At 41.7% G+C, this 16,042-nt stretch overlaps 1 protein-coding gene across 1 annotated transcript in view; it reads right to left on the bottom strand.

The window, feature by feature from the left end:
• LOC109464031 (astrotactin-2-like) overlaps positions 1–13,799 on the bottom strand; it is a 23,966-nt gene extending 10,167 nt beyond the window's left edge. Inside the window, exons 1-14 of the mRNA XM_019760952.1 lie at positions 13,536–13,799; positions 12,368–12,549; positions 10,938–11,116; positions 9,750–10,279; positions 8,904–9,026; positions 7,773–7,913; positions 6,269–6,445; positions 5,670–5,754; positions 5,280–5,354; positions 4,951–5,076; positions 2,989–3,115; positions 2,256–2,416; positions 1,384–1,586; positions 740–908 (exon numbers count right to left, since the gene is read on the bottom strand). Coding sequence (XP_019616511.1) covers positions 740–908; positions 1,384–1,586; positions 2,256–2,416; positions 2,989–3,115; positions 4,951–5,076; positions 5,280–5,354; positions 5,670–5,754; positions 6,269–6,445; positions 7,773–7,913; positions 8,904–9,026; positions 9,750–10,279; positions 10,938–11,116; positions 12,368–12,549; positions 13,536–13,773 — 2,516 coding nt within the window. The 5' untranslated portion in view covers positions 13,774–13,799. The remainder of the gene's footprint in view (positions 1–739; positions 909–1,383; positions 1,587–2,255; positions 2,417–2,988; positions 3,116–4,950; positions 5,077–5,279; positions 5,355–5,669; positions 5,755–6,268; positions 6,446–7,772; positions 7,914–8,903; positions 9,027–9,749; positions 10,280–10,937; positions 11,117–12,367; positions 12,550–13,535) is intronic.
• Between the last annotated feature and the right edge of the window lie 2,243 nt (positions 13,800–16,042).

A 16,042-nucleotide genomic window follows, 5' to 3' on the forward strand; every position in this document is an offset into this window, starting at 1 on the left:
CTTTATTGATAAGGTTAAAAATCTCACACATAAGGAACACGTGAACATGGAGGATGCACTGGCACCAATAAAAGTAAATATCATGTCCTCTAAGAATTGCACCTTTACATTTCAGTATGTTACAGAGAGACAAGTGTGTGGAATACTCAAGGCCCTACAACCTACCAAGACCACAGGTTATGACCATATAGACAATACACTTCTCACACTCTCAGCAGACTACATAGCTGGACCTCTCTGCCATATAATCAACAACTCTTTTAGACAAGGTATATTCCCATCACAGTGGAAAAAAGCTAAAATCACACCTCTTGTTAAGAATAAGTCTGCTCCTCTCAATGGACCTAACAGTAGGCCTATAAGCCTCCTTCCAGCTATTAGTAAGATAGTGGAGAAAATAGTTCAAAAACAGATGCAAAGTTATGGTATAGGATTTTCTTCTAACACAACCAGTAAGGTTCTCACCTGCTTACGTTTCGATGTCTATCAGACACCTTCCTCAGAGCTTCTGACTGGAGTTCTGCAACTCGCCGCTATTTAACGCCAAAGTAGGTGGCGCTTTTGCGGCGAGAATGCAATCCCAAACGTGGCTGAGCTTGTATCCCCCCTCGTCCCGGTTCATCACTGGGGTAGACTTCCTTAACGTAAGCAGGTGAGAACCTTACTGGTTGTGTAAGAAGAAAATTCTATACCCTAAGTATCTTTCAACCTGATGAAATTATTTACGGAAAACACCGACCTGTATGTAAGCTGGAAAATTGGAGCATCAGTTGTCCTCCGGGTCCTGCCGTTATAACCGTGCTGCATCTGTCTGAAGCCCAGCGGGTAGGTCTGGTGTTCAACCGGACGGGAACCGTCAGAGTACCCGTGTTCTGGTTTCCTCACACATTGCTTTGGCTCACATTCACCTGGAAACCGACCGTTAACCGTCAACGTTAGTTTCACAACATTTGGAAGAAAAAGGATACTGAAAATACTCGCATTACCTTAGGAAATGAACCCATATAATATGAAATCAAGGTCCTCTCTAACTCACATGGTGAACGAAAACAAAAAAAAATACAAATACAATAAAGTGAAATAATAGTAAACAAAATGAGGTGAGGTAGACAAACAAGCAAACAAAACAGAGTAAAACCAAAGTAACAAAATGTTGAAAAATTTTTAAATTAGCAATTATAAGACGTAAGGGAAAGGAGGTGGGGGAGGAAAGGATATCTATCCAAGTCTCGATTTCTTATCGTGTTCTCATGAGACTAGGTCACTCCGTGATCAAGCCGTTCGTCGAATATTCGGAGGTACTACGTGTTTGCTGCCTTTCAAACAGTCACTGATTGATGAAAATTCTACTATCAAAGTAACAAAATGTGAAAAAGAACCTACCTTCGCTTTTACAGACCTGCAGGTTCCTGCAGCATGTGGGGTTACACACACACGTCCCGTGACCCTCCTCAGTCGTGTGACAGCGGCCCCCGGCAGGGATGTTGGCGGGGTTACAGCCGCCGTCTGCCCGCCAGGTGGCGTTACACACCGGGGAGAACAGACACGTGCGGCCGTCTGCAGCTAACCGGTATCCCTCCCTGCAGCTACAGCCACAGTACAGGTACAGCACATACATGTGTAAGTATCAAATATATCACAAGGGTTGCATGTTAAAGCATATCTCAGTCTCATTCTACCGACAAAGATAGCGGGTACAAAAAAGAATACAACAGGCAAACATTGCGAAATGGACAGACTGCTACTAGAGTCCGTTCGGTTAACCTAACTCTTACCCTAATAGTAATTCCATTAGTAGAAATATATGATTCTACTTGAGAATTAGAACAAATGTGGTTAAGCATGATAACTCAAGAAATTATGGATGGTCATGAAACTTGGTAGGTGGGTAGGTCTTGATGAGACCTGGAAATGATTACATTTCTGTTCCCCTGGCGGCTTGTTATGGTACTGCAGCGGAACTTCCGGTTTTAATATCTTGTGATCTGGACTACCCTGTCCCTGGGTGCCAGACAAGCTTCTGGTCGCTAGCCGTTTTCCTTCGGCAGTCAGAAGTCCTTCGCCCGCCTATCTAAATTACCGCTGCGGTGGAGTTGAGTCCGTGGGGTCACGAATTTTGTATGGTACAGAGCTGTTTTGCCTGGGAAGGAATTCCGTCAGCGACATCACATTGTTGCCTCAAAGATATCAATATGCTATGACATAGGACCATAAAATTAGATTTGGGCGCCTTTAACACAGAATAGATATCGTACCTGCACGTCATGTGGACACGTGTGTAGTTGTCCTGAGAAGTGTTGACCCGGACGCACGTGTGGTCACACCCTCCCTGGTAACCATCCGAGCAGTCCACATCTCTGCCGGGGTCATAACAACCGGACCCGTCACTGGTCAGCTCCAGCCAGGACGGACACTGCTGGACAACAACACGTGTAAATAGATAATTAATCTGTATCTATCTCTATGTAAGCCTGGGTACTGTACATGTGACTGTTGGAGCGGACGTAAACTAACCAGGATGGTACCCAGGCTATCTCTATGTATGTATCCGTCTATCTTTCTATGTAGATATAAAGATAGATAGATGTAGATAGATAGATAGATATATAGATACTAGTATATAGATAGATAGATAGATAGATAGATGGATAGATAGATAGATAGATAGATAGATAGATAGATAGATAGATAGATAGATAGATAGATAGATGGATAGATCTAACTAAATCTAACTAATACAGCATCGTACATTTATACAATTACTAAGAAGAGAGAAGAAGTTGAAAAGACTAGAATACATTAGACAGTCATATATACATGTAATAGTTATATGTACATGTATATTTATATGAATATGTATTCGTTTATGTATATGTATATGTATAATGTGACCTAAGATTGGCGTCACGTGAAGAAGAAGACTGTAGAAGGTAAACCGAGCATTAGTGTTAGAACAGTTTTAACTCGAACAGGTGATATGTAGTATACCTGGCACCCCGTGACTCCGGTTTTGCAGCCTCCTTTTCCCGCCACACCGTCACCGGCATAGACCGGCTGGAGGGAACCAACAAGGTCACCTTCATCCGTGAACGACAGGGCGTCTAGAAGGTTCTTCCTGCGAATTGGATTTCATAAAAAAACATTTAGAGAAGGAATTAAACTGATACGCACGACATAAATTGTTCTAGTAGAAGCTTTCAGGTGGCATCCGCCATCTTTCTTCAGCTCGAAAGAGGGGTCACGTGACCTAGGTGTCAAAGGTCACCCAGGTCACGTGACTGGACGAGGGAGTTGTAGATTGGTGGGAGCCTGTGGCGTCCTTGGTCACGGTTGAGGGACGGGGAGCGGGACCTGATGTGCACAGCTTCCTTGACCCCTCGTTCGAACCATCTACTTTCACGGTCTAGAATGGTGACTTTCTTCCCCGGTTGGTGTTTGTAAGTCTGCATGTGTTGTGCCACCGGAGAGGACTCTCGCTTGTGCTCAGATATCCTCTTTCTGAGGGCCCTTTCAGTTTCACCTACATACTGGGCTTCGCAGTCTTCACATGTGAGATGATACACTACACCGCATGTGTCCTCTGGTTCAGTTTTGTCCTTTGGAGCGACCAAGAGTCTTCTGATTGTAGTGCATGGTGTACTGTGGACGGCCACCCCTGTGTTCCTGATCTTCCTGGTAATGGCTTCGGTCACACCCGCGACGTACGGTAGTGTAACATGACCTTTGGGCCTGCTGTCCGTGGAAGAGCGAGGATGTGGGATGAGTTTGGTCCTACCAGGGGACTGCCACGCCCACCTGGTGTATCCCGCTATGGAAAGGACTGTTTTGAGGTGATCGTACTCGGTGTTCTTATCATCTACTTCTGTGATGAGGTGGTCTGCTCGATGTCTTAGGGTTCTGATAACTCCCATCTTGTGTTCCATCGGTTGGTGGCTATCAAAGAGCAAGTATTGGTCCGTATGCGTAGGTTTACGGAACACACTGAACTTCAGTCTACCATCATCCTTTCTGGTCATGAGCACGTCCAACATCGGGAGGGATCTGTTCTCTTCAAGTTCTTTAGTGAACTTGATGTTGGGGTGGATCGAGTTAAGGTGATGGTGAAACGGTTCGATGAGACTGGACTTCAAAACGGCACCTACGTCATCAACGTACCGAACCCATACCTTAGGTGGGTTAGGGAAGGTGGTGAGGGCACGTGACTCAAACCATTCCATAAAGAGGTTGGCCACGATCGGACTCACAGGTGAGCCCATGGCAGCACCCTCAACCTGGGAGTAGAACTTTCCCTCATATTTGAAGTATGTGGTGGTGAGGCATAGTCGCAGTAGTTCAGTGACTTGCAGTGGAGACAGTTTTGTGCGCTCATTCAGAGAAGAATCACAAGTGAGTCTGTCCCGGATGATCACAATACTCTCTTCCACAGGAACGCTGGTGAACAAGGCTGAGACGTCGAAAGACGTGTTTAAAAACATGTTTAAAAACTGTTGTACAGTTATCATATGAGGATTAGTGTCATGTCTACCACGCACAGGTGGTTTTCGAGCAAAGACATGCAGCTTTGGTTAGGGACGTCCCTCAGACGTCTCCCCGTGTTTGGGGAGAGCCACACCCATACATGTTAAATAATCCACCTGTAGAATAGGAGCATGCCCCGGTGTGAGATGGTCCAAATAATACTGTCTGGAAGTTACATAATATAATGCTTCGCTTCTGATGAGGACGACTGACAACAACATCCACATATTTCATGTCAATAAAGTTAGATTAGTATAATTAGTGTCTCTTTATTGTTATACATTGTTTCTGAAAGTGGACCAGATTCTTAGTAGAACTGTTAGATATTTTTAGCATCACCAACTATGTATGTATATTTTGGAATACGATGTATCCGCTACATCTGTTGCGCAATAAAGTTCTTCTTCTTATTATTATTATTCCATGTCTCACCGTAAAGACGCCACATCGCCCGCTGTGTTGACGACAGGAGGCAGGCACCTGTTTGAAGCGTGCACGGTTAGCTGGTCTGGTTTCACCACACGGACCACTTTATCCATGGTGTCTCCACGTGTGTACCTTGTAGAAGGGGACAACGACAGCGTATTACGGCGTATGGTCAACTCAACTAATAATGTACAGTGAAATAAAAGACGACATACACACAAAGCCATCTCGATTATTTTGATTATTAGAATTTAGAACATACTTTCATTTCAGGTAATAATCTATCAATTCTGGTTAGTTTGAGAAGTTAATCAATCATCCTTCATTAGACAAACCTGAAGACCCTGTTGACGGATTGCTGGCTTGTTCTTGCGTCGAACGCCTTTCCTATGGAACCGTACGGCCACCATCTGGAGAAAACAAAGACGATTCACTTTAATTTGTCTCCAGACATTTAGGGAGTCCCCGCGCTACGCTCACTCGGTGGTTTCATTTGGTGATTATAGCAACTGAAAAGCCTTTATCACACCATGCACATCTCGGTTCAGGTCGTTATAACACTTAGATAGTGACCGGTGGTTAAACATGGAACCTTCTCATTGATCAACGCCATCTGGCTATATTGTTATAGAACATGAAAACATGAAAAAGAAAACATGACAGAAAGCAGATATATAGTATAAAATACAGCTGCATTTTTGAAGATATATCAAGTACCTACGCACCTGTCGTGTCCTGTCCACGTGTTACGAACACATAACTGTGGGTACTGCAGGTCATTCTGATAACCCTCCATACACGAACATCCGCCTGGAAATAATATAACGTGAAGATTACGGTACAATAGGCATAGAAAATGCAGAACGTAAGAAAACGATTCCACCGAAAATGATTTCACCAGGTTCGTAAACATAGGATATTGGGATTTTCTAATACACAGCCAATGCTATTTTCACATTGCTTACGTTTCGATGTCTATCAGATATTTTCCTTACAGCTTTTTACTGCAGTTCTGCTTCTCACCGCTATATGTATGTAGCCAATGTAGGTGACGCTTTGAATCCAGTGGTTAAAGGAAGCTGTCTGGGGAAGAAAGTCAACTACAGTGACTTAGCAACATTTGGGATTGTGTTCTCACAGCAAAAGTGCCACGTACACTGGCGACAATCAGCGATGAGAGTCAGAACACCAGTCAGAAGCTCTGAGGAAGGTGCCTGGCAGACATCGAAACGTAAGCAAGGTAAAAAGTCACTGGTTATGTGTGAGAAAATCAAAATATCGCAAGAAATAGAGTTTGAATCAAGTTGATTCCGGATTTCCCTACCAGTATCAGGGTCGCACGTGTGCTCGCACTTCTCTGAAGGTACGTGTTCCGCACAGAAATCTCGCGAGAGTTCCCGGTCGTCTGATGAGTTCACGTATCGATACACTTGTACTGGGGCCTGGCGCAGCCATGGGGGGTATATGACGTCACTCTCACTGTGTAAAATGAACCTGGAACCTATCGGAGAAAACAAATATAACAGACCGCTGTATCAGCCAATCAGCAAGGAGAATAGAGGAAAGCTGCATGCCTATTGGTTGATGCCCTGCATTCCATTGTGATGACTCATGCCCAAATGTGGTAACACTGCACACTAACTCAGTAATACATTTGCTATAACACAGCCAAAAAACTCAAATAAAACCATTCTAAAAGCCTGTATCACAAAAATTTAAAAAACGCCTAGGGGTATTTGCCCACTGTACCTCCATACCAAATTTCAGGACCTTAGGCCCTAAAATGAAGAAGCTGAATCCATTTAAAGATATGGCAGGAGGAGGAGGAGGAGAAGAAACATCAGAAAAAGCAATATGGGTTCACCACCACTTCGTGGTGTGGTGAACCCATAAATACAACATATACCCTACACAACAGTACACGGTTACTTTAGGCAACATTAACACATACACTATTCATCATAAGGCAGGAAGAAAAATACCTTAAAAATTATATACAGAATTTTCTTTTCCGTAAGATAATGTGAAATGTTAAAGGCAACCATGACCCAATGCAATTTTTAATTGTTACAATGGCTGCAAAATTTGAATTTCAAAGTCAATTTTCCCGTCATTCCTTTTATGTAGTAAGTTAAATCAATCGTATCCCATAGCATACTGACGCATAAAAATGCAACAACGTGATGTCATTGACGGCAACGGTTGCTTGTTATGTATCGTACACTAGTTCTAGCTTTTATGGGTAGGAACCCCCAAATAAAAATATGCCGCATGTGATTTGGGGCTATTTCAAACGATTCTAGTATGAAATGTTAACGAAAATGTGCTAAGATATGTCAGTAAATGTCAACATCAGGCAGATTTCCTCATCTAGATTTTTTTCCTGTTTAGCAACCCTGAAATTGCATTGAATGCCTTTGACTTCATGTGTAATTTTAAACGACAGATGGCTGTAAAACAATTTCGAATAGTTGCGCTGACATTGGTTTTTAAGTTGTCGCAGTATTATCCTCTGACACATACAAAGCTGCATAGAACTTTTTTACTCCGTATGTTTATGCAAATATGTTGCAATCATGCCTCTACCCGAATTACAAATGTACGTTTATGTAAATAAGTTTTAAGCATATATATATATATTCGAATTGTAATGCGTGTTTATGTAAATATGTTTTTAATCATGTCTCTAGTCGAATTGTAAATGTCTTAACGGAATTCAGCCGTTTTGGTAGCAATGTTTGTGGCATTGGTTTTGAAATAAATAAACCTAACCATTATTATTATTATTATTATTATGAATATGTATGTACGTATTAAAAAAAACACACCTGGTGCGAGAAAGCCGTTCGGAATGTGGAGGTGCAGGCTGACGGTGACAGGACAGGTCGTGAGGCTGTGCAGACAAACCAGCAGACACACGCACACCGCGATAAACAACATCTTCTTACCGAGGGGCGGGCCGCGTCTACCTGTGGCGGGGACAAATATATGATGTGAGTTGCGATTCTTTGTTTGTAAATAATTTCATCAGGTTGGTACACGAATGAATAGCAAAGTTCTTTGATCACAACTATTTATTTTTCACGAGCCGACGTTTCGATGACCGTCTGTCATCTTCATCAGGGCAATTCTGACTGGTTTACTGTGCACTGACACTAGAAGTTACTTGGTGCATACTGTATGCCACAATTGCAATACGTTCGGAAATGCATTGTTAACAGTAAAAACTAGCTTAAGTGCACAGTGAACCAAGTAACAGTGCACTGTGAACCATGTAACACTTTTAGTGTTCACACGCATTTCCGAACATGGTTCACACGCATTTCCGAACGTATTGCAATTGTGGCATACAGTATGCACCAAGTAACTTCTAGTGTCAGTGCACAGTAAACCAGTCAGAATTGCCCTGATGAAGATGACAGACGGTCATCGAAACGTCGGCTCGTGAAAAATAAATGGTTGTGATCAAAGAACTTTGCTATTCAATTGTTTGTTTGTTCATTTGTTTGTTTGAACTACTCATTATTCACGAAAAGCTCAAATCGGCCTGCAGGCCGCTTTTTATCGAGGTCATGGGGGAAGAAGAAGTAAGGGTTAGATAAAATATATATAACATACACTGATGTTTCTCACAGACTTTGAAAACAATCGTTCAGCACCAAGGACAGGCTTCTGTGAAACACCCTAATTTTCGTATTCCCGAAAAAAAGCTTTTTTAGTCTTTATTAGAATCTGTCGCCTATCTTAATAGAAGAAGACCTTAATTGCGCGAAAATTGTAGTAAGTACAACGTATGGAAATATGGACGTACAGATACATAACTGCTAACATTTCTCTAGCAGTTTCAAGAAGAAATAGTTCTAACAGTTTGAGAGAAAAAAGGGTGAATATTAATTAATTCACTGTCGACGTCGAAACGAACTAATTCTGACTGCCAGACTGAACACTAAACTTGTCACCTTTTGATTTAGAATTCCATCGACCTTCATCGTCCGCCTCTGTCCCACTGTCCCGGTCACCCTCCGTACAGACTACCTTGTTCTCAGTCTCACGGACACGGGCAAGGTCATCGCGTACTTTACCTAAACATCAAAATGTAAATCATATTAGAAAGGTAACTTAACCCTCACATGGTCTAGCCTAGCATGCTGCTGCTCTGTTTATTCTTACTCAATCACATTCATATACTAGTACATGTAAATAGTGACAAGAACTTTTATATTCTGCTACATAATGTAACTCAACACCACAGGGTGTCTGCTACAGCACAAGTTACCACGGTGTCCTATCCAGGTCATTGACCTCATGTGGTTTGGGAAAAAGAAGAAACTGAGCACAAAATGACATATTTTTTCTGCTATTATAAAGGTTAACATAAAAATGTACTTTCTAGTATTGGACAGCATTATGTCTTCTTTGCAGAGGGAATAACAACAACTTTGTTAACACAACAAAAGTACAGAAACATTTTTTCTTCATGTTTGATATTCAAAAACACATACAGGTATAAAATGTGGAAGCTATATATATGTACGACCGGTATGCATCAATCTCTCACCATGTAGGGTTCGCGATACAATATGTAACGTTAGCATTTACATTGTAATCTTAAAAGATTCTCCAATGTAGTTACTTTCTTGCAAACTGCACAGAATATCTTCTCCGAAGATAGGATCAAACTATATAAGTAACATTTATTAGACTTCTTTGTGTAAGCAGAAAGAAAGGAGAATACGCTACACTATTGCCACAACAAGATATTCTCGGGTCCAGAAGGATACAGACAGCTGGAAACTCAACTTTACCTGTCTTTAATCCGTTGCAGGAAGCGTTCGGCAGAGGCGTGGAGGTGAGGAAGGTAACTCTCTGTGTCTTCACGGCTCTGGTGAAGTTCTGGAAATCCTCCGTCACGTCTGAGGAGAGTTTAAAGTCGTGTGGTTTAACATCTACTGCAACATCCACAGCATCGGGTATTTTTTCATCGCTCAGGCATTTTCCTTCCACAGTCGTGTAACCTGAATTGGTGGACACATCGTCGCTGTAGGACGGAATGTCTAACTCTCCAGATGTGACGAACGTGCGGCTGATCCCTGAACCTTGAGGACAACCGTTTGGAGCACCGGCATAGTTGTCTCTTCTTCCCGGTGTCTTCTTCAGGATGGAAGGCGGTAACGTCTCCGATGAGCTGTTGAAGACGACTTTGATGCCGTCGCCATTTTTCTCCGTGTCGTCGTCTTCGCTGTCCGAGACTGGTGGACTGTGTTCCGTCTCGCTGTCCGTGTCGTTCTTATCCGTGTCATTGTCGGCAATTCTACCGTCTAAGTGTGACTTTCTCCTGGATACAAAAAGATGCAGTGGATCATCAACAAAACGTTCCGAAGAATATAAGACCAGACTGATATAATTTTATAGATGACATCCGCGCGTGCATTTATTTTCGCCTGTTCTAAAAAAAACACCTCACATTCCGACCTATTTCCGTAGTCTATGGTAGCTAGCGACAATAGGGGGCCAGTGGTAACTAGGGAGGACGGCACCCGGGCTTCCGAGGCTGCAGAACTCAGTACAGTACCCACTCATAAATGCCGCAATCGTACGGCGTATCGTAAAAGTACGTCAAAAAACAGTTACTCAAGCAACTGGATATGACGGTTACTAATAGACATCCAGGTAATAAGATACGCCAAAAAGTACTTACTCAAGCAACTAGATATCCAGTTGCTTGAGTAAGTACTTTTTGGCGTATCTTATTACCTGGATGTCTATTAGTAACCGTCAACGACGTATCGAAAAAAGTAGGCAATACCAGCTCTGTATCCCTGTGGTTTAACAGCATATTTTTTGTATGGGGGTGGGTAGGGGTGGATTTTTAATTAGTCCTCTCTCATCAGTTTTGGGGTCTTCTGATGATGCCATCCACACAATTAAGTCAGTGTGGCCTACATGTGAAAAAAAGACCATAAAAATGATTTTCGCAGAGCAAACGCCTTTACCTGAGCAGCCCCCGTCTGCGGGGAGAATCCCTGAGTGAATTGAAGCTGCTGGTTCCAGACGGGAGAGTCTTACTCAGGCTACTCCCAACGTCTCTTTTCTTCTTGTGCCAAGTACAAGAACGTCTCTTCTCTTGGAGATAGATGAACGCAAAGATCGAGGACAGGACGAACACAGCGACCTGAAACGTGGAAAAAGATGAAACTAAAAAAAAAGACGAAACTAAAAAGCTAAAAAGGCTGGGTTGATTCCGTTACCACATTAATTTTCTCAAAAATAATTGACCTTTGTGCTACGAAGGAATGGTACTTGACACTAATACAAGACCAAATGTTAAAATGATTCATTCATTACTTTGATTTAAGAAGCTTCGTTCATTACTTCGATTTGAGAAGCACAGGTCTCAATTTAAGACACTCTACATATTGACTCTACATAAGTTCAGCGTAACATTATCTTAAAAACAACGACAACCCATTAAAGATGTTACACGTTGTTATGTTGGTAAATTTAATTCTAATGGAGTTATCAAGTGTTTTACTGCAACTCAGCTCAGTATTCTACACTTATTAATTCATTATATACTAATTTACTTGTTCCAAAACTTATTTCTATTGTTTGGTTAATCTTACTAATTTATTGTATAATGTCACCTATTTACTAATTGAAAATTCTGATAATTTTGCTTATTTGATTCATGAATTAATTGTTTCGCTTCACTTTCTTTTGCTATTACTTTATTGTTATGTATTTAATTATCTATACTCGACTTGATAAATGTAATAATTAGCTTTAAACGAAATCTTAAAAATCACCTACTTTTCTTTCCCACCGACATTTGATTTCTTATTACTTTGATTTCATCTGTATAAGTTTGAATTTCCGTTTCTCTTTAGAATTCATTTATTTTCTTGAGTTATTGCTTCAATTCTGCCAATGTCTGTATTGCAGTTAAAGTTCTGTTAACGTTAAAGTTATAGTTTTTAACATATCATTTCTAATTAGCGTTATTTATCAATCACTTTTGTTATTCATGTTACTATTTGTTTTGTTACTATTATCATTTTGATCATATTGATCAAATTTATTAATTACCTATTGTTATTTATTATTACCATTTGATTTGTTAGCATTATTTCAGTTGTTAATTAATTTTGTCGGGGAAGATCCCAGACAAGCCACTATGGCTTCATATCTTTCCCCAGCATTTTATTTTACTGTCAGTAATATGTTCATTTTATTGTTATTAAATATATGCGAACCAATAAACAAACAAACAATACTGTAAGAACATGTTCAAGGGAAATATCAAACAAGACATCATGGTTTTTTCCCTTACCTTGCTCGTTTATTTTTCCCCGTTGCTTATGTTTTGCGAAGTTTGCTGTAATTGCTGTTGTGTATGTTCGAATAAATAAAATCTCTTCCATACCACTATGACAACCGTGACGATGATGGTATTGTCCTTAGCTGCAGAAGCCGGCTGCAGTACCTCCTGTCCGGTCAGGTTAGTGTAGGGGGCGCTCCTGTACACATGCAGCTGCACGGCCCCGGATTCCCGGCGTTCCTTGCGCCACTGCACATGCGCAGTTTGTGCTGATTCACCCTTGATCTCTAGATATACCAATACAGAAAATTACTAATACTCACTTGTGTAGAGCGTTTTCAGTTAGGCCATGTTGATGTGATTATATGGATGACATCCACGAATCATCGTCCGTTTGCCCCCAAAAAGTTTTCGACCAAACTGTAAACCGTACAAATCAACTTCATAATGAGCCATTGTATGCCGTACATTGCAGACAATATTGGAAAACGATACCAAAGTAGAAGAAAGCCAAAATCAATTTCGAAGGAAAATAAGAAGAAAATGTGAAGAATTAAAAATGAAGAGTCTATCATTCGCCATACCACACTTTGCGTATTTAGTCATTTGTTCAACATTTATGATTTCACAATGAAGGCTATTGTTTTTGCCAAACTGTTTTTATTCACACGTTCGCATCAGTTTTGGGGTTCCCAGAGGATGTCATCTATATGATCAAATCAACATGGCCTTACTTTCTATTAGCCTCCTGCTGTATTCACATAACATCACCGTAATTGTTTAATTCTGTTCCTGTACATCGGACTTTACCTATGTGATATTTTTGTCTTGTAGTTGTCTCGTGTTGTGATAATTATTTTATGTCCAGTGGTGACGTTAACATTTCGCTCAAGTACGTCTATTTACTATTTTGTTTGAATGTTAAAATGTTAAAAGAAAACTTTCTAACGTTCAACTTTCTACGAGCGGAGGACGGTGGAGGGCTCATACAACTTATCATTTTGGAATTGGAAACAGAAGTAGTGAATGCCTTCCGGTTGTAAACTTTTGAATGTAACCACAGCTACATGTACATGACATGTTTAATTTCATCCTAGAAGGTAATAACCCTTGCTGTGTACAAATAGGTAAATACATGTATAGCAAAGAATATATAGACCTTAGAACAAATAGTATTAGATGACTCATGTATATTTGTCTGTATATCTACATGTCTTAGACCTTACGAAAGTCGCTGTACTTTTGTTGTGTCAATAAAGTTCTCTGTACTCACCCAGGACAGCAGTAGGAGCGCCGCCTGGCGGCAGGTCATCATAAACACTCAGGCTCCCGGGAAAGTCATTAATGAAATAAAAGACTTCACTTCTATTGTTGTCCGATAGAGGCACCGCCAACCATCTCACATCGCAGGAAGGGACGGCGCCTTGCTCGGTTCTGACACCTTCAGTTGTACTCGGCACGAAGAACAGGTAACAGTTCACAAGCACGAGTGTGAGGCGGACTGTAGCCATGTTAGGTTGCGTGCGTGGTGCCTGTTGCATGCCCTGTCGAATTTCCTGGCGCCTCTGTGTCTGTGATTAAAATGACCAAAAAAAACCTACATTATACAATTTTGGTTTGTCTTCCCAAGACCTACCCGCATACCAAATATAATCATACTCCATCTAAACCTTCTTACGTAACGCTGCAACGCAAACACACATCGACACCGTGACAGACAGACAGGCAGACAGACAGAGGAGTAGTAAAAGGTAGTAAAAGTGCATCTCTGAACTTCAGGTAAATGGCATTATAATCATTCGAAGCCCTATTTTCTTACACAGAAGTGAGTACGTACCAAAAATCGGGCAGACCTTTTCAATTTGAACCTGGGCAACGTATGCAGATTACTTTTCTTGTTTGAGACACGCATGCAAGTCAAATACTAGCATCTTCTCGCAATGTTAGACTATACTGTATGTGACTAGTAACGCATTATGTAAATACTGACACACACACATATATATATACAGACACAGGTATATACACAAGTACTCGGTACACAGCAGCCTGCAATGTTTATGTCTACCATGGTTCAATGACCAAGGCCGCTGGCGGACACAAATGCATGCACTTCAACAACCTGGTCTACACATACCTAAACACCGATTGTTCCCGTTAAGGTAAAGGGATCTTGTTACTTAGCCCGAGGGCAAATTTGGAGTGCTAACAATTGTACATACACCACCAAGACTCGCGTCGTACTTGATATGATGAAGTTATACAGAAGTTTTGCTTACAGGTGGGGAAGGCTAACACTTGAAGGAACAGCTGGCCGAAGCCTGTCTATCAGCATGGCGAATATAGTCTAACCTGAAGTCAATACTGGCACAGCAAACATGTCTGTTGTCGGGCTATTCACCGGCGGAGTCCAGGCGTGACATGGGCGCGTTATGGGGGATAGAAGGCACAACGTCTGGTCTGAGAACTCTCAGTATTAAACATTCCCATAGTGTTACAAGATCTGTGTCTGTATAGCCGGTATAACCGACCTTCTCCGTAACAAACCAGCTCAGTAACAGGCACGCGGCGCAGTGGCAGCTTGCTATATTACACTGAACGACCTGTAACACCTAACATTTGCACATCTAACTGCATGTGTTTGTTGTATAAAGTGTTTGTTGTTTAAAGTTTGTTGTTAAAAGCTATCTCGTCAGGATGTCAATACTGTACATGGTGATATGGAAAGAGAAATTGGTAACAATAGCTTGAAATGTGGGGAGGGGTGCGATATATACATGTACACACACAAAACCCAGTAATTATGACGACGGTTAGACAATAGGGCAGGTGTTTGAGAGCCTGACTAGTCACAGCACGCGTACTGCAGCAGGCTAGGACAGGAAGGTGTCAATAATTATACCAGCAACAGTACTAGCACAGAGTGTACTGTTGTCCTTAGAGTTACAAGACTTAGTATGGAACCTAGCTTGTTGAAGTATGACACTGTTGACGCCGTTGGACTATTTGCTTTCAACGGGTAGCCAACAACGGTGTGTACATGCATGGGTAACCAACAACACGTATGTATGGCGTCTCTGACAGACAAACAAACAAAACATTTGGCGAATTCATCGAACAGAACACCTGCATGCTTCAGGTAACAACACTAGTACTACTGGGTCTCAGACACAAACAAACCGTGCTGTCATACCTCAGTGATTCCTTCCTACAAAGACATCATGGCCGGCAGTAGGACTACGTGTTGATACAGGCTCGAACACCGGTCCACATACAGCAGCGTCCCGATGTTACTCGTACCTTCCGATCCTACAGACACAAACCGCACGTTCTGTGTTCTGTGCAGAAGACAACAGCTGCACTTGTTCACGACTACAATGGTGAAACGGCTTGCCCGACCGCACCTTTCCGCTTAAGTGGAATTCCGAACTCCTGACCAAACTAAGCCGTAATTGTCGACCCTTCACACGCCAGATTTCACCTACTGACCTCTCCTCACTGCTATCGGCACTACTTATCTTTGTTATACAACATACTTACCGTTCGGAGGTTGAACATTAACTACGCGGAGAGGCCGTATTGCAGGGCTAGAATGGGAGGATAGGATTTATGGCAGGAATAGTTCTACTGCCACAATGGATCACTGGAGTTTATTAAGCCGTAAAGACTAGTGGGGTTTTCTAAGGGCGGTGTTGTTAGATATACCTGTATTATATATTTAACTGTGGAAAACGCCATTAAAGGCACCCAATGCAATTTCAGGGCGAAGTCAATTTTCTG

The sequence above is a fragment of the Branchiostoma belcheri genome, unplaced genomic scaffold (assembly GCF_001625305.1).
Source record: "Branchiostoma belcheri isolate BF01 breed outbred unplaced genomic scaffold, Haploidv18h27 scaffold130, whole genome shotgun sequence".
Taxonomy (NCBI): domain Eukaryota; kingdom Metazoa; phylum Chordata; class Leptocardii; order Amphioxiformes; family Branchiostomatidae; genus Branchiostoma; species Branchiostoma belcheri.